The sequence below is a fragment of the Streptopelia decaocto genome (genome assembly GCF_964273445.1).
Source record: "Streptopelia decaocto genome assembly, chromosome: 5".
Classification (NCBI taxonomy): domain Eukaryota; kingdom Metazoa; phylum Chordata; class Aves; order Columbiformes; family Columbidae; genus Streptopelia; species Streptopelia decaocto.
This window is the reverse complement of record NC_138659.1, coordinates 57,003,379-57,024,831: the sequence shown is the minus strand read 5'-3', so window position 1 is coordinate 57,024,831 and position 21,453 is coordinate 57,003,379. Positions and strand designations below refer to the sequence as shown.

Sequence of the window (21,453 nt, the reverse complement as noted above, 5' to 3'; positions counted from 1 at the left end):
AATATTATACCTTAGCAGTATAAAAAGGACTGGCTTTTCTTTATTGTTTCACAGTATGTGAAAGTTATTTAAGAACAATGTAGTAAAGCTGTGAAATGAAATTCATGCAGCTTATTGAACACTTAGCTAAAATTATATGTAAACTACAAAAGCAGAAATATCTATTACAGATACAATATTTAGCAAGTGATTTAAATTTGAGTACATTTCTAATTCCCACACTTTTGTGCAACATGAAAATAGCCTTTTGATTTATATTCACATGTCAACTGAGTATAACTGTGCTTGGTTGTGTGTGGTTGTTTTTTTTTTTTTTTTATGATAAAATTTACAGGAGAAATTGTCCTTATTTCAATGCTGTCATTACTCAAGACCACACTTAAAGTGAAGTGAAAACATAGTTCTCTAGCAATAAATAAACAAAGAAAAAGGGTCAAAATGAGAGAAAAAAGTCATATTGTTCAAATATCTAAGCTATAAGAGTTACAAGACTGCTGATGAAAAACAGCTACTTACATGGGAATAGGGTCCAGTGAACAGAAAAATTAAGCAGCAATAGCAGCACTTCAAGACAGCAGACACCACATCTAAAACCACAGTGTGATTTGACCATGTACGCTCAGTGAGATCATCTTAGCATTTAAGCTTTGCCAGCCTAAGATAGTGGATTATTCCTAGTGGATGAAAACCACAGTTTCCTAACAAAACAGCTCAAGGTCTCTCAGAAACATAGTGAAATTAAAATAAAACCCCCAGCTTCAGAAAGCTACAGAAATCCCAGAAATATCATTAGGAAGAGCAAGCACAGTTTCTAGTAGCAGCTCCAAGGAAAATTGGGCAGAAGAAATCCAGTAAGAATTTGGTAAGACTAGGAAACACCATGAAACACTAGTTTTTCCTTAGTCATCAGTTTGTACTTACTCCCTTCTTGGGGCTGAGCAACAACAGCTATAACTGCTGTATCTGCTGGAACAGAACCAAAGGATAGAACTCATTACTCTTAGTGACCAGCAACTTTGGGTGTGTGGAGTAAGAAACAAAGAGACCCTCTCCTGGTGAATATATAGGTGACTGCTCTCCATGAGCAGAGACAACACCTCTGCCTGTGTTTGCCAGCTGGGCTTCCTTAATTCAATCAATTATTTGCTTATCACCTTCATAATTAAAGAAAAGTCCTACCCCAGCTTTTCTCACATCATTGGCAATGAGCAGCCAGTACCACTTGTGTTTTAATTTATGAAGAGTGCAGCCTGAATTTGTGACAGGTGAGCACAACCTGCTCCTGCTCTCAGGGTACTCACTTTAGGGGTTAGGCAGAAATTAAGGGCAAAGCTATAATATTTTTTGCTATGGGACTGCTACTTACAGTGTAACACCCCTCAGCGACCCCAGGTGTCCCTCCCACAGCTGCTCAACAGCAAGACCCATAAAAGGTGAAGGGGGGGTGGTGGGGAACATATAAAAATTAACCCTGATATGGTCTAAATAAAGAGTTGTAATTCAAGTATGCATCTTTCTCACTCCCTTTGCTCATTCTTCTAAGGAGGCTATTGCAGGGGCCCCAGGGCAAAAATGGGGTTTGTAATTGCTCATTTATATTTGACTTCTGTGGATTATATTTGTAGCTGTTTCTGAACAATGCATTCTCATTATGCTTCACTGATTTTGCCCAACAGGATTATTTCTGTAACCTGTTTAAAAATTGTGTTGAAAAAGCAGTATTTTAGAAGTGGTGGGGTTTTTTGTTGTTGTTGTTCTTGGTTTGTGGCTTTTCTGTTGTTGTTATTTTTTTTTTCTGTCACTAATCTCTGAGGTTGGTTTCTGTCTCTCTCCAGAAGTTAAATTTAATGTATTTCATTATATAAAAAGAAGCTTAATTTTAATGCTGAAATAAATAATCAATGCCCCTCTCACATTCCTAGATTATAAGGATAGTGCCCTATTTACAGAGAAGGTGTTAAAGAAGACTGAACTACTTTCTCTGGTGAAGTGTTAAGAAATGATAGACTTTAAGGTATAGAAGTGGTATTTCTTTCCCATAAGAGACTAATACAGGTTATAGAATCTATCATTTTCTAGAAGTTTTTTTTTTCTACAGTGCTGTGAAAGGCAAGCATACAAATGTTTAGTGATAGACAGTAATCATCAGTAACCTTGAAACTAATACGGCATTTTCCTGCACTTTTCCTGCATTTTTTCTCCCATAATTGGTAATTTTTTTTTTTAAAACATGCTCACTTTTTTCATTCCTTTTAGGTCAATGCAAATTCCGGAAGCTGAAGGAAAAGGTGAAATTCTACCTCCAACTATACAAAAAATAATAAAAGGATACAACAAGTATCTACGTCCTTTTTTTGATAGTAAGTATAAAAGCCCTTTTAATAAGATTGGGCAATAATATAATGCTGAAAATTGCTGAAAATCAGCAATGAGAACAAGTGTTTTTTTCACTCTACTCTTTTCCTCCAATGTTTGACAGTGACTGACCTGATTATATATGATATCCTATAATACAATAAGATACAGTGTAATAGCTTTGTAGCCCAAGGTGGAACTTGTATATTCGAGGTATTCACAAGCAAAACTTCCAGACTTTATTAAGAACTTGACTATTGATGTTTATGTGTCCTCAATGAGATAAGCTGTAATATCTTAACTATGTAAAAGTATAATTTTCCCTAATTTCCTAAATAATAACTATTAAAAATTGATTAAATGTAAGAAAGCTTTATATATCAAGCTGTTCATAAAGGAATGGGCAAATCTTGTTACTATACCAAGTATTATGTTTAGGTACTACAAGATTGAAAGAGAATTATTTAATAAATGCTTCTTGCCTCACGTCTTGAAGGTCCCTGAGCTGTTTCACTACAGATATGTGAGGGAAAACAAATTGAAAATATGGGTTCTCTGTGTCAGAAGGCCATGGTCACCAGATTGGGACACCCACGTAATCTGCTGCACCAAGGCTGATCTTACTGCCCTGCAGTCAACATTAAGCACCTGAAATCTCAGCATCTTCCTTGCTTGAATCAGGCTATTGCATGTATCAGAAATACTGGAGAGTTACAAGGCGGAGGTGAAGATCTCTGCCTGCACAACTCTGAAACAGCAAATATTCTGCACATTGAGAAGATGCTCAGCACCATGTGTCTGTCAGAAAGTAAACTTGCAGAGTGAATGGTAGGCACTAGTTCTTAAAAGTTAAATGTTCAGAAAAGTGAGGGATTTCAAATGAAGACTATTATAGTCTTCAATTAGTCTGTCAATTTTAAGCAGAATATAAAGAGTTTCTCAGACCATAATGTTACCTCTTGCTATCCAAATACCTGGTGAGACTAACAATCTGTTCAATAAGGACACCCTGCATCTGATTCTATTTCTGAATCAGTTTTATAAAAATATTAAGATCTGTATTTTAGGTTTAAAAGAAAGGGAAAATAACTATTTCATCTGCTTGATTTTACTGTAGTTGTCTCAGGTACTGATACAACTGTTTCAAAGTGCTCTAAAAAGATTATCAGCAAAATAAAAGTAATGCTAAAAAATAAACTAACATCTCACTGGAGATGATGCATAATGGAAAATACATTAGTGGCCACTGAACGTATAGTTATTTAAACTGATTACTTCATGCTGGTACTAGAGGTACATTGGTGCTGACATGGTGGATGTGCTTTGATAGGCAGTGAAGATAATTTAATTGCAAAATCCTATGATAGTTGTTAGACCAGCAGTAAAGCACTTTTGGGTTAGGAGTCTCTGTTTTCTAATGTAAGCCAAAGTTTTTTTCAGCTGCTGTAATGCAGCAAGGCTATAGTCCTTCCCAGGAATTTTGTTTGGAGTGATGCTAAGGACTTTCTGTGTTTGCCTGGAAATCCCAGGGGAGCTCAAGCACAGATCAAGTCTGTCATACACAGCTCAGGTCGGGCCCTTCCAGACAGCGCCAGCACTGTTGTGCGTGCTTGTCATGGCTCATGCATGTAAACACTTGTCTCATAAATCTTTGATGGATATATATTGCCCAACTGCTGAAGAAACAGGATGAGACTCTGAAAAAGACATTTTATTGATGCCATTTCTAAATGCAGAGTTGGTGATTTTGTGAGAAATTATTTCTTTTGTAGGAATAATTTAGGATGACCAAGGAGGTGTTCATCCTGATTTTTGGATCTGCAGCTTTTTGCATGATCATTTGGGATTAGTTGGAATAATTTTTCTGTGTGATAGAGGCATGTATGCTCGGCATGCCTAGCCCTGACCCCTCTGTTACTGTCAAAGTGGGCTGCAGCTCGGATGAGATTTGGGTCCAGGAGAAGCTCTTGCCCATCTCAGCAGCAGAGCTAGTAAACCACCTAAATCCTCAGCTTAACAAATCAGTGGATTATATTCATCTGTGTGACCACAGCTATGCTAGCTTTGTTTCATGTAATATTTTGCTTATTTCTGTGGATATTATCTGCTTGCAGCTGGTGTATCTTATATCTATTCTTTGTGAGAAAAAGATTTAAGTATAGCTGGCTTTACTCAGAATTGTATCAATGGCTACAGTACACCTGCTAAATAGTTGGTGAAGCCATAGTAACAGTTAAGTAATGTATACCTCTTCTGTGAGAGAGAGAGAGAGATATATATATATATATATTTTTTTTAACCTTCCTTATCCCCCAAATCCTTAATTTATTTGTTATGACATCTGCATGTTAATAGTAAGAGACTGACCAATCAAGTCCAGATCTGAAGATCAGAAAGAATTGAGTAGGGTAATGAAAAACTGCATGACAAAAACATAAACTGGGGCATTGTGGTACTGGCGGAGATTATCAGCTACTATAAAAGCCCGCACAGCTCTAATTGTGTCAGCCCTTCAGGGCTGATTTGCTCTGAGAAGGAAACTTGTATTTCTAGAAGCAAGAATGGAAAAGGATATATATGCATATTAATCCCAAGATCTATGTTTGCTGTCTGAAGTGCATGAAAGGATTTGCATAAAATGGGAACCTAGTATGTGTATCTTGATATGCAGAAATATCTAAAAATAATATCCTGAAGTCAGCCTCTTTGAGACACTTGGCTCCTTTCCTTCCCCCCACCCCCCACCTCAAGATTCCTTTGCTTTGAGAAGTGTGCTTGTTCCTGTTTATTTATGTGGTCAGTCAGATATGCATTCATAAATACGTTTGAAGTAATTTGTCATAAAACTAGATGGTATTATTTGTTGACATCTACAGTGCTTTGAGCTTAATGTTAGCTAGTCATAATGGAACACTGAAATGTGATTTTTATCGAGTGTGAAGGGCCAGGGGTTTTAGCATAACATATTTGAGTTTTAGCATAACATAATACAAAGTCATTTCAAAGTTATTTGTCCTTGAAATTTTTCTTCAGGGAGGAAATGGGGATTTTTGAAATGATGCTCACTGCCAAGATACAATCATACTCTCACAAAATCAGTGCTGCTGAATTCCTTAATGTTTAGCAAAATAGTTTTTTAGTCCTGAAAAGAAAGCATTAGGTATAAACAAATGATCCTAAAGTGAAGGGTCCTTTTTTCCTAAAAGCCAGGAGAAACAGAAATATTAACTAGTGAAGGAAATTTCTTGTAAGTTCTAGTTTAATAAGCCCTCCATTTGCCTGTCTGTGTTTGGTCCTTGTGCTGGGACTAGCAGATGACTGGAAATTACCTAAGTGGATACTGGAAATTACCTAAGCAGAAAAAACTCAGCTAGTATCATTAACAAGGGGATTATGAATATATTTTTCATTTGAATCGAATGCCTGTACATAACATGAAATTGTCAAATCCATGGAAGGACAGGAGAAGAACTAACATTTGTCTAGATTTTAAGCCTGGATTAATCTCTCCTTACTTTAGTCATCTTCTCCTGCACAAGTAAGTCCTCCAAAACCTTGGTACCCAAATGCTGCTGTTTATGCCCAATATAGATTGTCATTCCCATCTCTAGGCACCTAAGTTAGGTGCCTAAAGTCAGATTAGAAGAAACCAGGCTTAGCATGTCAAAGATTTGCAGACAAGTAATATTGACTGAGCATTTTATGTTTGTCTGTGGTGGGTGATGCATACCAGTTACCAAATTATGGCAGTACTTTAAACAATGCTTAGTACAGAGGAATCCCAGATAGACTGGTTACTTCTCTCTGCCCTCACCTGAAAGTTACTATTAAGAGTGTTCTTTTTCCTTTATTATAGCATTTTAATGAGCTGGTTCTTCAAGCAAATATTAATAAAATGAACAGGTAGACCAGGAAGTTCCATTAATGAGTTAAAAAATTACCTAATCTAGATTTATTATAACCATTCTTTGGACTGGAATATGAAATACTAGTGTTAGTAAATAGTATCCACTAAAGTGATAATATCCATCCTAGACTTTTAGGTAGATGTGAAAATCTTCTATAGGAAAGCTGACATAAGCAATTAAAAAATGCAGTTATTTCCCTTAAATGTGCTACATAACCCTGGCACTTTATCAGAGCAATACAAGCTGATTTCAACATCAGGTTTCTGCTGAAACTGTGTAGACCAATTTTATAACTTTAGGTGCTATGCCAAACCTCTCTGAATTAATGAGCGATTCCTGCTGACTTCAGTGAGCCTTGGATCAGGTTCACAGAGTTGTTAAGGGATGCATAAAATCTTGTAAATAATTTTATACAAATAGATTTTGTTCTGTGATTGAATGTGATAATTTAAGTGTTCTAATTAAAAAGAGACTAGGAAAAGGTCACAGCTAAGTATATTTGAATATGGAAGCTGCTTTCAAGTGGTATATAAAAAAAAGTCATGCTTGAATCAGTTATTCTAAACCATACTAAAAAGATTATTTTCCTTAGCTTTGTAGAGAGTGATACATTTCATGGTATTAAGGTTTAAATTCAAGAAAGTTTAGTTAAACCTGAGTCCAACCTCATGTGTAAGACCAGTCATCATATTTTTCTCCCAAATGTTCTTTATATTAACTTCTATGAGTTTAATTAGATGAAGACATTTTAGTCCTCTGAAGTTTACAGTTTACCACAAAAGAGATCAGGTGATATCAGGATGTCATTGGTGTTTAAGACCCTTTGATTTAGTGAGACAAGCTCACAAGGTACATGAGAAGGAAATACCAAATAATTGCAATCCTAAAGCGATTTTATATACCAACTATCTAATCCTTCAGAGAACGGCAGAAAGCCTAGAATATGTATGGCCAGCGGTATATCGGGAAAAATGAATTGGTGTAATCAATGAATTGGTGTAAAACTGGAAACTTCAGCATGGAGATGGTAATGTAGTTTTTTTTCCTTCCTTTCCTTTCCCACGGGAACAAGAGACACTGTGAGACTGTCAGCTTCCTGCATGCAGGACTGTTTGCTGTTCCTCTGGCCCTAAAATGTTGTTCTAGAGGCTCTAAATGATGAAAAGTGATTAAATTTTGTTAGGGAAAAAAAAAATAATGTTGTCTCTAACTTCTATAAACTGGGATCTCACTTTGCTTTGTCAGAGAATGTGTACAACTTGCCACTGTTTAAATTTTCTGTGTACTTACTGACATTGGGCAAGTCACCTTGTGATCTTCTCCTTGAGGACCTGAATAAATGTTGTTCATTAATTTTCATGTTACAAGCTTTGATATTAAGATTCCAGATTTTTTTTTTGTCTTCTGGAATATGTCTGTCTCTCAATTGAACTCTATCTGCTGTCTGCACATTTTTTTGGAATGTGGGAAACAAATCTTGTCAAAGTAATCTAATAAGTCTTGCCAGCGCAGTGTAGATTGCAAGATAACCTAATTCTGTGTATTGCTCCCCATTGCAATAGTGCTTCTGCCAAAGCAGAATACAGAAAGATCATATTGAAATTATTGTCTGTGACAACCTCTAAATCCTTCTCAAAGGCACAGTTTGCCAAGATAGCTTTCTATCCTGTACGTACTGCCTGCCTTATTTGTTCCCACATTAATAGTTTGCGTTTGGCTATATTAAAAATTTATTTTGAAGAATGATTTAATAAGCTGCTATTATTACTATCCCCACCATTTTTTGTCTTGTCCACAAACTGTACTAGCAGAGCTACATTGCTGTCTAAAGATCATTGATGTGAACAAATAGAATTGAAGCTAATTCCTGCTAGAAATGCATCTGTCTTCTGATGCCTTAATAATGACACTTACAGTTGAGATCTGTCAGAAGGCCTGTCTTAATCTGTCTGGTATCTTCACGTCATGTGTACTTCTCAAGAAAGATGTTTTGTGGTTGGAAGTGAAATACACAAAAAAAAACAACCATAATGGATCACTTCATCTAAAAGTACCATAATACTCTAAAACAAAGCAAAGCTTGCAATCAGGTAGACAAACAGTTTTCATGAAACTATAATAAATTATTTTAGTGATACTTTTCTTCTAATTTTCTGTTACAGTTGTATTTTGTCCAATGTTGCTGCCAGGATGAGGTGTGGTTTTCAGGAAGCCATTTCTTTTGAGATACTTCTAAATGTCAGAATTGTTTTAAGTTTTCTTAAACTAAATGAAAAAAGAGCTAGTACAGACAGCTTAGCACCAGCAGTTCATGATACTGCCAATTTATTTAAGTAGTTGGCCTTCAGAGTTACAAATGCATATGTGACATAGTGGTGGTTGACTTTGTTGGTACAAAGTTTAACATAAAGTGATCATAGCAGTGATCCAATTTTAATTTTTAAGTATGTCGTCTGCCACTCTTATGGCTGCTTTTCCATATGGGATTACTGTGTATATCTGTAGAGTGCGTAAAGTACCAGACTTTGTAAGTAAATTTCGGTAAAAGCTAAATACATGTTAATTAGATTGCGCACCCATTGCTGTAACAAGGCACAACCTTTGGTGTTTCTTTGTTTTGAAGATTCTTTTGACTTATGCATGACAGACTGACTGCAGTTTTCTGATTTCTTCTGAAGTTGTCATCATGCATACAATTCCTGCCAAATATATGGAACTGTAGGAACTGACTGACTCATCTGGTCTATTGCCCTGTTGTTGACACTTCCAGAGGAAGTTCAGGGAAAACCCTGGTGGATAATTACAAGAAGGCTCATTTTTGTTATTAGTACTTTGCTTATTTAGTAAGGCACCATAGATTGTATTTAGCTCCTCCCCTCTCCCCCCGAAATTAGCCTTTAAATATGAATATTGTTCTGATTTAATTAATTCTTAAAATAAAGCTGTTCTCAGCATCTTGCATTGCATTAATAGAATAGTGGAATACTTCAGATTGGAAGAGACCTTTAAAGATCATAGAATTACTTTGGTTGGAAAAGACCTTTAAGATCATTAAGTCCACATCTAGTCCAGCCCACCTGCCATGAGCTGGGACATCTTCCACTAGATCAGTTTGCTCAGGGCCCCATCCAGCATGGCCTTTAATGTTTTCAGGAATGGGGCATCTACCACTTCTCTGGGCAACCTCTTCCAGTGTTTTCACTACCCTCAAGGTAATAAAATTTTTTTCCTTATATCTAGTTTAAATCTCTCATCTTTTAGTTTAAAACTACTACTGCTTCTCCTCTTGCTACATGCCCTACTATCTATCCCCATCTTCCTTGTGGAAAGGCCACAATAAGGTCTCCCTGCAGCCTTCTCTTCTCCAGGCTGAACAACCCAAAATCTGTTGTTTGAGTATCAAACCTGAAAAAAATGGAATGAAACAGACGAGCCATCGATGGTCAGGGAACATTTCAGTCACATAATTTTGTTACAAAGTTACTTCTGAAGTCTTTTTTCAATAGATTAACAATTTATTCTAGTCCCTAAGTACAATTTATAGTATATAATAAACACATATATTACCATCAGGGGATGCTGCAAGACTACAGTCCTGCTTTAAGCTGGAGCTTTGCATTTGAACTTTCGACTCGATCCAGAATAAAGCATTTATAGATTCTTTCAGGAGTGCCAGATGTTTAACAACTTTAACACATGCATTACAAATAGAAATTATTCTGGGGAAAAAAACCTCAACAAAACAACTAATACAGTGATACCACTCTGAATGCCACATTTTTTTTTCCTTTAGCATTACTTGGTGGGGTAGAGTTGGACTCCAGCTTCCTCTAGATGCCCTTTTGGGGACGTAAGAGCTACGTACATGATGCATCACAAGGAGCCAAGTGGGGGTTTCAGCAGCATGTCTGTGACTGGCAACATCAACTACATAGATCTTATCTGAAGAATTTCTATATTTGAGTACTGCACTCTCAGCTTCTCAATTACTAGGGAAGATGCACTTATTTAATATGAATTTCCTTGTATGTGTACTCTGTTAACCATTCCACACATATTCAATCAGGAATAAGGTTATGTTTCCATGAAAGTGCTGCACAAATTCTGCATTTTAAAATGCACAATGGGTAATCTTCCTTCTGACACTGTGAAATGCACATTCACAAGGAAATGAGAATCTGAGCATACTAACATTACAATGACATTGTGACAATTCCTTAGGTAAGGTGTTTAATCACATTAAATAAACCTTCAGCTGATATTAATGTTAAGAGGAGAATTAAATTGTTAGGTTTCCTTTATAAATGGAAGTATTTAAGTCACAAGTTAGCTGCTAATCATCAAAACCAAGATGTTAAAATGCAGTGACACAATATAGACAATATGTTCTTAAATAGGCAGTAAATAAAGTCACTCAGATATCCCATCTGGATATCAGCCATGTGACACTGCCAGGAGCAATTCCTTAGTTTACTAACATCTGATGGACCAGATGTTGCAAATGGAAGAATTCTTTCCACCGCTCTGCACCTCGGAGCAGAAGGGTGTGATGCACTGTGAGGACTGTACCTTCCGCACCTTGTTCTGCAGCATTTTTCCCCAGTACCCTTTTTCTTGGGTGAAAAAAGTAGTATAAACCAGGTAATATTTAGGAAATAAAACATGTTTATTAAAAGCAAGATACTGTTAGTCTAGAAGTACTATAATTTGGTTATGAAATCCTTAAACTTCGTTCATAATCTGAGTTTTAAGAATATTTCCTTTTTTAAAAAAGCTGCTGTCATTTAGGAAAAAAAATGAATCATACTGTGAAAGACTTTGTAGCCAGTTCTCCTAAACACTGAGTATTAAAGAACTGTGTGCTAGATTCTCACTTTCTATTTTTTTTTTGCAGATGGTCCGGTGTCAGTTGGAATGAGTCTGGATATTGCAAGCATTGATACAATATCAGAAATAAACATGGTATTGTAGCTTTTGCAATCTTTTTTGTTTTGCATGCTGATAAGTTAATGTCTTGTGTTTACAGCTGCTGGCAATGGGATTTTGAGGCATTTCTTTGTGCAATTTGTGTTAGGAGACAGAATTTTATTTTTTAACTACAGATAGTGGTTATACCACTATAATAAGTATATAAATACAGATGCAAATTACACCTCCCATAGGTACAAAGAGAGATTTTCTACTGGTTATTAATCTTAATGAAAGGCATGCAGAGTGCTATTTATGTTCCAGATGAAATGTCTAAAACTTTGTGTTTCAGAAAAATTATATTTACATGACTTTGAAGCCACTCCCTTTCTTTGTGATTAGACACAGCTGAACTCATGTTGTGTTTCTATTTTACTGTTACTGTCACACATTAACTTATTCCGGCTGTGCTTCATTAAATTTGTATAGTTTATTTTTGAATAAACTGTGAAATGGAGTATTCTAATTAAAGAATCTCCATTGGTGCATAGAAATAAAAGGCAAGATTCATTAATCAGATGTTCAGTATTAGAAAATGTGTTCTACATATATAAATGTGTGTGTTTATATGTATATAAATATACCTCACCGTTTCATTATTCAGGTCTCTCTGTATTAGTGTCTCTCTGTATTCAAAGTATTCACAGGTATTTAGAAAGCAGTAAGTGAGGTCAGAACTTAGATGAATGTATCATAATGATATAAACACACCATAAACTAAAAAGTTGATTAAAAGTGTGCTAAGAAATAATGTGATTTTAATGGAAGACTGCAAGGCATATCTGAATTGAAGGTGAGTTGGGCTGAGAGCTGTATTCGAGGTCTTGATAAATCTGGTGCCACTGTTTCACTTGTGATGCTGAAAGGATAAATCATGCTAAAAAATGATGATTCCCTTCCAATTTCACTAATTTATTGTGTCCTTTTGTCCATCTGAATTTACACAACTTTTCCCAAAGTTTTCTTTAAAAAATGCATTTTTTTTACTAGTTTATGTGAACAAAATGTTTGCAACCACTTAAATAAATCATTCTAAAACTTGAAGATCTACAGAGCCAGATTATTTGCTTACAAAACTCTGACTTCAGCTGATTTATAGCCCCAGGCTTAGGCCATCAACTTTTATTGTAAAATTCCAGTGATTCTACAAACAAAATCTACTCAGGACAATATTTCTTACTGATGTCAACCTCACATGAAGTTCTGGAACATTTGGCAGTACAAGAGCAGCACAACTGCTATCAGGGTGCTAGCATTTGAAAAAGGGACATGGAGAGTCACAAGCTATTTGTGCCCAACAGCTGTTACCAAATACTTTTATAAAATGGAATAAAATACAGGCTTGCTCTGCATGATAACTTTGTTTTTTTCTTTCAGGACTACACAGCTACCATATTTCTAAGGCAGCGATGGACTGATGAGAGACTTTGTTTTGATGGTAATAAGAGTTTAAGCTTAGATGGTCGGCTTGTGGAAATGCTTTGGGTACCGGATACCTTCATAGTTGATTCAAAAAAGTCTTTTCTTCATGATATCACTGTTGAGAATCGTCTCATAAGAATATACCCCAATGGAACAGTCTTGTATGCTCTGCGGTATGTATATACCACATACCAGCCTTTATATTTGGCTTATACTTACATTTTAACCTTTCCAGGTTAGCGTAATTTTATGCTGAAGAAACTGGTCTATTTGTAAAAGTAGAATATGCATAGTCTTGTAGTTTTCCAGGTTTTATTGATTAATATGATTAAATTCTTAAATTTAATGATAGGTCTCATTTTCATCCCTAAATAGATCCTTTTGCTAATTGCATTTTGCCATTCCAGTTGTTTTGCAATGGAGTCATCACAGAGGAAACCAAGCTGTAATTTTTGATTTTCATTATTTTTGTGCAGATTATCCTTTATAACAGATTTTGATAGACATAACAAAATTGTAAAATGTATTGCAAAAAAATCAACAAAGGAAAATGCTGCTGTAAGTGAGAAGGGAACAAGGGGTGGCCTTTCTAGGCTGCCACTAAACTCAGCTGTTCTGGAGTGTTTTCCTGTTTGGGATGCTATTACCCTTCCACATTAGATACCAGTAAATACTAGATTTTTTTTTTTTTTTTTAATTTCCCTCACAATAGATATTTGCCAGTAAATATTAGTTCAAGAAGTATATATGGCTTTTTTATTTTTACTTATGAGCAATAATTAATAATTTTTTTTCTCTCCAAGGATCACCACAACTGTTGCATGCAGTATGGATCTGACCAAATATCCGATGGATAAGCAGACGTGTACTTTGCAACTGGAAAGCTGTAAGACAGTCATTATTTTTATACAATTAGAAAAATTGTCATCTTTTCTGGGGGATACTGTATATTATCAAAGAAGCTGGAATCTTAGAATAAGCCAAGGGACAGTACGTGACCAATTCCTGTTGAATTACAAATGTATCTGTATACAAAGATAAATGCATGTGGCTTCACTGAAAATAGTATGTCAGTACTGAAAAATGCTGCTGTGTTATTAATGATTAAACAAATCTCAGGAGATTATCATAGGCTTTTGCAGCACATCCTGCAGTTTTTCTGTTGGTCTTCAGGGGGAGTTCTGTGAGCAGACATTTTTCAACACAGCAGAGAAAACACTACTTTATTGTTTTTTCTGTTTCAGAGAGTATATATTTCTATTTCTCTCCCAGTGCCTGCCCCCTGACACGATTTCCCCCAGAGGCACAATTCCTTTAGGGAAGAAAGAAATTAGAATAAGGCTTTTTTATAAGGCATAGAGTTTATATTTAATTAATTTACTGTTTTAATACTGAAAAAAAGGTCACTAAGGTAATTACATAGCCAGTTCTGTTCTGATATGGATATATGCAGATCCTTCTATGACTTATTCAGTTGTCTCTTTGCCAGTGCCCTGGGAAAAATGTCATCAATTGATGGACCAAGACTAAATATACCTTTATAGATTCTCATTTTATCAACTGATGTTCTCATGATTTTCCTTAAAATATGCTCTCTAATACTTTGTAGATGTGGTTGCTCTGCAAATACCAAAATGTGGATGTTTGTAGTTAACTTCTTACTATTATTCATCCATATCCAAGTATTTTTGTGCAGAATAAGTAAAAGGATATCCAGTTCTCTAAGATGAAAATAAATGTTCAAATATATGTCGACACAAATTGGAAGTTTTTTTCAGTATTTGGCTAATTCTATTTTTTACCATTTCAGAACTGTGTTGATGTTCTTTTGTTGGTAATGATCAGTTAGAAGATTGCTGCAAAACTTTTAATTTTAGACAGAAACAGAAAGGAAATGAAACCGAAAACCTTCCTCACACAGGGGTCCTTCTAGAATCAACAGTTTTATAAGATCTGTTTAACAAATAGGAATTTGAATTAGAATTTGGTTTATCTCTAAATTATTTTCCTTTGGAAGAGCATATTGTTAAATCAGTGTACATGTACAACATTGCCTAATGAGTAATTCAATATTTTCTCTAGTTCCAGAGTGAAATATATGTCCCACAGAAACTTAAAATTTATTTGACAGGACTAAAAAGATGAGAATACCCTATATAATTAAAATTAAGCTTTTTTTTTTTTTTTTTTTTAATGGTTTCATCTGCTTTTTTGACAAAACAGAGTGTTTGCTGTCCAAGGGGAAAACATGGTAATGTCTTCACAAATGCTCCCATGACATTGGTGTTTAGTTTTGAGGAAAACAGCTCCAGACAATAAATGCAAAAGGAAGAGTATGCCTTCAGCTGTGTCCCTTTTTGTTTTGTGCACTGTAATACTTTCTTTTGGATGTGCTGGAAATGCTGTTTGCCCCTCTTGAGATAAGCCATGTCAATTTATAGACAAATACTAACATCATCCCAGAATACTGCTTGCAGATACCATTGCCTGGAATCAAGAATTGTCAATGCAAGCATACACACACATCTACACAAATACTGACATTTACAAATAAAATGTGAAATATATAGCAAATATTTGAGCCAAAACAAAGCTTTAAACCTTTTTTAAAGTGTTTTCTAATGCAAAGACAAACAGGGCAAGATATTATCAAGTAATGGCTTTACACAATTGCAACACTTCAGACAGTAGTACAGGCATTTGTTAGGAGACAGAGATGCCACTCGGAGTCAGTTGATATGGCAGATGTGACATTTGGGGACTTGGAGGGCTCTTGGCTCGGTTGATGCTGCCAGGCAGTCCGTGCTCTCTGCTGTGTGGTAGGGAACGCCACCATTCATTCACACTCGGCTGAGGACTTTTTTTCCTCATTTCCCCCCCCCGCCACCCCAGGCCTCCAGTCCAAATACATATTCATGTTTTGGGCCCATCTCTGAAATTTTATTTCCTTTTTGAGCTTGTCCTTTAGCATTTATTCAGTCAAGAGCCATGTGAAGGCACTTAACTTGTGCTTGACAATCAGGGAAAATTAAAATTAGCAACTAAAAGGTAAAGAAACTCATTTGTATTAGGCATTATGAATGTTTAATCCCAAATTTACTATTCCTGTAGTTAACCTTGTTGACATTAGCTGCTTGTACTGTATCAGTGAAGTACGGGAATGAGATATTTTGGGCTCGAGGAATTAGTTAGAATGAAAACTCAGTGCCATGTAAAGAGAACAGAGATTACTTGTAGAAGCCAAATAACTTGGCTTAAGGATTTTGTCTCTATAAACTTTTAAAACATTTTATAATTAGCAAAATATTAATCCCCTGAATAAAGAGTAAATTTGCACAGAGGGAGCACTGTGCTCTTTAACTTTACTGACTATTGAGAAGACTCTCCTCCTCGTGAAAATTTTTCACGGTTTTGGAAATAGTATTTTTGAAGAATTTTCATTGGAATGATCACCAAAACCTACTAATTGTTCAGCTAATGAAAATACCCATCTGGACATTGTGAATTTCTCCCATCTCGTACAAGCTGGAAGATAAAATATCTTGTAAACAACAAGAACAACAACCAAAACCAACCAAACAAAAAAACCCCAAAATACAAATAAGAATTCACTCTGATAATCTAGTTCTTTCCACTTTGTTTAAATATCTGCAGTTCCTTTACACTGAAGGAAAGTAAAATGAATACATACCTGGAGTGATGCATAGAAACTGCTTCTACAAACCTCTGTTTTGACTGAGGACCACACAATCATTTGTTTGTAGGAAATATTACTTTTACCTTTTACCTCCCAAATCTGGGAAATTTCTCAGTGTGAATTGAGAATTTAGCTTAGACGTGAATGTTTTGACTCAGTCTTTTGATACAGCAGTGTTTTGGCTTTAATTGCTGTAAATATGAGCCTGGTTATGATAGAAAACTGGTCACAAAACTGCCAGTGGTAGTGAAGACAAAATTTATGTTTAAAGAATGGTCAGGGAAAGAATTTCCAGGTGAAATTGCCATTTTAATTGGTAACCAGCCCAATGTTTCCTTGAAATGAATTTTCTGAACTCCTGCTTACATGAAATGGCTATGACGAATGGTGGCGTTTTGTTTTGTTTGGTTGTTTTTTTTGTCATTGCAAGAACCAAAGCCATTAACTTAATTTTTAAAATGTTATTTTTTATTTTAATATGTGTCTTCTTCTGTGATTCTAGAGCTTTGTTCTTTTTGCAGCATATACCCTTGTGCAATGTATTGCATTGTTGTCACACTGTAATTTACTTACAATTGACTGGAGTCTAAAAATAATCCTCTGCTCATGTTTCTGTCCCCTAAGCTTACGTATTAACTTGCACAATATAAGTCTGTCAAATACAAGAATGATTGATCTAAGTAAGCTAAAGGAAAAGATGTTCAAATACTCCCTGTTAACATGTAAATTACATTAACATAATCTTGAATTAATCATATACACTAGTCTGAAAATTGCCTGCCTTTTAATATAATGGGAAAAAAGCTACAGAGGTATTTTAGCTATGATTGTGCCACATATTAACAAGTGTGTGCAAAATACCGTTGCCTTCTGATAGATTATTCATGTCCCATCTCAGCTCCTAATTACTACTTGAAGGTTAAGAGGAAATCTCCTGGGGCCCCTGAAACATGCCGCGCTGTTGAGCCTGCAGAAACATCAGCATCTAAGCTGGTGTCCCTGAGAAGCACTCAAGCTCCTGAGCCAAAACGTTGCCCCAAGTGATGACCCAAGCCCAGCTCGGAGCCTGGCACCAGCACGCAGCAGCCCAGCTGCTCTCCTCACCCCTTCGTTTCTACAGGAAAGAGGATCAAATACACAGCATCGACAAACAGCTGCCTGGGATGCAACAAAGAGCACACTTAATGTTCAGTCCAAATGCTGGCAGTACTATAATTCATAAAGAATGTATTTAAAGCTTAATAGCTTTTGCCTTTAGAATACCATGTGGTACTAATCTATTTTATTGGCTTCTGTTGTCTCTACTAAATAAAAGATACAAAAAAGACCAATTCCAAAAAAGTCAGCTTTCACGATAAGACTTAGTATGTTATTGGGAGTTTTGTTGCAAATAGGCATTATGTTCTGCCAAGAACTGTCATTGTTTATGTCTAATTGTGCTTTCAGACAGAGAAATAAGAGACAGATGAACCATAAGTGTGCTCAACACAGATTAATTATTGTGTAAAATAAACACTTTTGTTGGCTTGTATATCACTACAGGGGGTTATAATATCAATGATGTCATGTTTTACTGGACTAGAGGAAATGATTCGGTTCGAGGTTTGGACACACTCCGACTGGCGCAATACACAGTAGAAGATCACTTTACTTCGGTATCTGAAGCAGTATATGAGACAGGTAAGAACACCCTTCTAACACTTTCTAGGTACAGTTTAGAATATGGCTCTGGGAACAGAGCAGCATTAAGGAACTGAGCACATTGCTTTCTCTTAGGATTACAGTTTTAATCTCCTGCTAGATCACATTCTTGAAACCATACATACTTTTCCAGATGTTGCCAGCAGAGACCCAGCTAATGTAAGTGTTGAGAGATTTTGAGCATTTCCTTGGAGGCTACACATTATCTAAAGAATGATAAAGAAGAGATGTACTAATTCTTCCACATAATGTAAGGGACAGCTCTTGTGAAGGAAGAAGAGCCTGTAATTTGGGTATTTAAATTGGAGAGGGACCAGCTCAAAACAGTTCCCAGCTTTCCTGGAGGTAACCACTCTAGCTTTATTAGGCAAGTCAAAAGCCCCTATTCAGCCATGGAAATTTCTGTGAATACGCTGGGAACTTTTAAACTGCAAGAAGTTGGTTTTCATGGCTAGTGCTTGTGGGAGCTGCTCTTCATCTGCAGCAGCCTCTGTCCAGCCTGATGGGCAGCAGAGAATATTGCCTGGCCTGAGGTTCCACTGAAGCATTTCTGCAGACCTGCTGATCTTAGGAAACTGCTGTAGGAAGTTTCTTCTAACTGCAGAACTTAACATCATGAAACAGTCTGCTCCTGTTTATTTTCAAACGGGCTTTCAGAGAGTTCAAGACCTTCCAAACCTGCTTTGTGTTCTGAGTTATGCTTACACCCTTCATTGCTGTTCTTCACTGTATACTCAGTTTCCCTTCTGCTTGAGTCAGTGTGCCAGCTGAAAAAGTGATCTTTAAATGAAGAGACACACATCCTTCAAAGCTATAGCTTCACCGGAAGATATGCTACTAATGCTGCATCACAGAAATATAGTTTTGCTATTCCATTGCTGGGTATTTCTGCTTTAATAATTCAACACAGGGAAACTTTACCATCTGATTTCAGGTATTAAATCAGGGTAAAAGTCAAAGTTCTCTAAATGGATATAAAAGTAGAAATGAAATACATACTAGCAGGCTCCAGGATCACAAGCTATCTTGCTATCTTGCTACTTACATAAGTGACATCTGCTTGCCTTCCTCCTCTTTACAGCTTCTGGGTAAGCAACATCAGGTTCAATCAAAGGAGAATAATCCTTTAGTGCTGCTCTACCCAGAAGGGTATTAGGACCTGTTCACCATACAGGAAAGAGGAAGAGGAAACCTGCTTAATTCTTACCACCTTCTATCATAGAGTCTAGGCTCTAAATTGAAAAAGAAAAAAAGAATTTGGTGTTTTTTTTTTTTTTTTTTTTTTTTTTACGAAATAGAATAAAACCAATTTCCACTTAAAACTGAAGAAGCATGATCAAATGAGCTGTGCTCTTCTTTTCAGTAAATGATACTGTCTTCCTCTCTTTATGTTGACAGGAATCATATGTATAAAATCAAAAGCCACATTTAATGATACTTTTTTATTTTTTTAACACATGCAACTTAATTCTATTAAAATTTCCCACACCTGCTTGTTTCAATTCTCCTGTTCAAAGACATGTTATCAAGTACTATGCAGTAATTTTGAAATGAAATCTTATAATCCTCTTAATTTTCTGTTGAGTCATTATGAATTAGGTGCTATTTTCTACAGTTGCTTTTTTTTTTTTTTAAGGAAAGCTGTGCCTACTCCAGCCCATGTTAAAAGACAAAAAAAATGTAATGACATAATGGAACTACGTAATCAATTTTGAAAGGAAAAAATGATGCTTTGCATTTCCTTATCACTATTAATAGATATCTGAAAGTATTTTATAAACAAGTTACTTTATAAATATCAGTAATTTATAACAGTTAATGGTTCAAAAGGCTAAAGCTAAAGATACGAGAAAAGAGCCCTGTGTAGTATTTCCTAACACAGCAAAAAAAGCAATCGGGATTTAATACTCTGTGAACTTGAACAGACAGTACAGCTGCTGTGCAAGTGAAATATTGTAGAACAAAGCAACCCCCAAGTTCACGTACAGCCACTGACAGAGCCAAATTTAAAATGTAGTCAGCAAAATTCCTGCATAAGTAACTTCAGTAAATTTAAGAAAGGGACATTGTGGATTAATCTTGCTTATAGAACAGCATGTATCACATAATAGTAATCACGTAATAGTAAGTCACTTCAAGTAACGTTAGCTAGAATGCTGCTGCTGGCTAGGGTTTGGTGGTGTTTTCACTTTGGTACAGATTTTGTTTTGGACATGGGTAAATTAAGTGCTAGAACCACTTTTAACTATAGTCTATTCTGCATACACTGATACGCTCTCAAAACCTAAACCATCTGTATCAGTGGCTGCTGGGTTTTTATTTTAGCTGTATAGCCAGCACCACCTGCATTCTCAGAGTAATAAACAGTGATATAAAAAGCTTGCCTTTCTTATTGGAAAAACATAAAAGCAATGAAGGACTGTTACAGTCTAGATTTTTGTGTAAATAATCATAGAAATAAGGCTGAAATACACTTTAAGAATTCATTTAATCTATTCTCATGTTGCAAGGCAAGGTCATCTATATCTGCAGCCTACTTCCTGACAGATGTTTCTAGGAGTAGGTCAGACAAACCTCCAAAGTGTCTGCTTCATCCTCCCTAGATGACTTTTTTCTGGTGATTATCACATGCATATTTTCCTTATGTCTAATCTTGATCTCCCTTGATGCATTTCAAACCCATTATGTTGATATAGAAGATAAGTTTCCTGCTATTTTTCAGCTGCCCTTTCACTGTTTCAGGATAGATGTATCTTTTCTCAGACCAACACTTTCCCTCTTTTTAATTAGTACGGTTTCTAGGTCTCCTGTCTTTGCTATTGTTCTCCCTCAAATTGCTCATATCTTTGCTGATGTGCAGCACCCAAAAATGGGTACCCTGTTCCCACCAGAAATCCTCCATAGAGGCGAGGGTTTACTTAATGCATTTCATGAATTGTGTTCTTTATCCATTCTGGGTTGATATTTGCTTTTCTTGCAGAAAATTGTTGTGCATTTTTGACCTTGTTCAGATTGTGATTCCTTCTCCAGTAATCCAGCTCCTCTATTGCCCTGTAGCCACATATTCCCTATGCTCTCTTTAGGAGCTAGTAATTCCCATCTGAGTGCAGGACTTTTTACTTGTTTTTGTTTTCCTCAGGCTGATAGTCATTGAGATAATTTTGGACTGTAATACTGTTCTCTAATGTGCTGACACTCCTCTCTTAAAAGACACTTGGTATGTCATGATGTTTGTTAGTGAGCAGTACTGGGCATAGGACAGACCCCATGTGTTCCCACTTGATAAATGCTTCTATTTTCACAGCAAGCGATAGCTGATTAATCTCAATTAACATTTGTAATTGGAGAAAGCGGCAAAAAGTAATTTAATACTTGAGGCTAATTGGCTGTCGATAGCTTTTC

The 21,453-nt window shown here is 36.0% G+C and overlaps 1 protein-coding gene across 4 annotated transcripts in view; it reads left to right on the top strand.

Annotated features, from left to right (window-relative positions):
* LOC309440557 (gamma-aminobutyric acid receptor subunit pi-like) overlaps nucleotides 1–21,453 on the top strand; it is an 85,046-nt gene that overhangs the window by 49,771 nt on the left and 13,822 nt on the right. For all 4 annotated transcript variants that reach the window (XM_082054310.1, XM_082054308.1, XM_082054311.1 and 1 more), the window contains 5 exons: nucleotides 2,257–2,360; nucleotides 11,158–11,225; nucleotides 12,609–12,826; nucleotides 13,457–13,539; nucleotides 17,893–18,030. In XM_082054310.1, coding sequence (XP_081910436.1) covers nucleotides 2,257–2,360; nucleotides 11,158–11,225; nucleotides 12,609–12,826; nucleotides 13,457–13,539; nucleotides 17,893–18,030 — 611 coding nt within the window. The remainder of the gene's footprint in view (nucleotides 1–2,256; nucleotides 2,361–11,157; nucleotides 11,226–12,608; nucleotides 12,827–13,456; nucleotides 13,540–17,892; nucleotides 18,031–21,453) is intronic.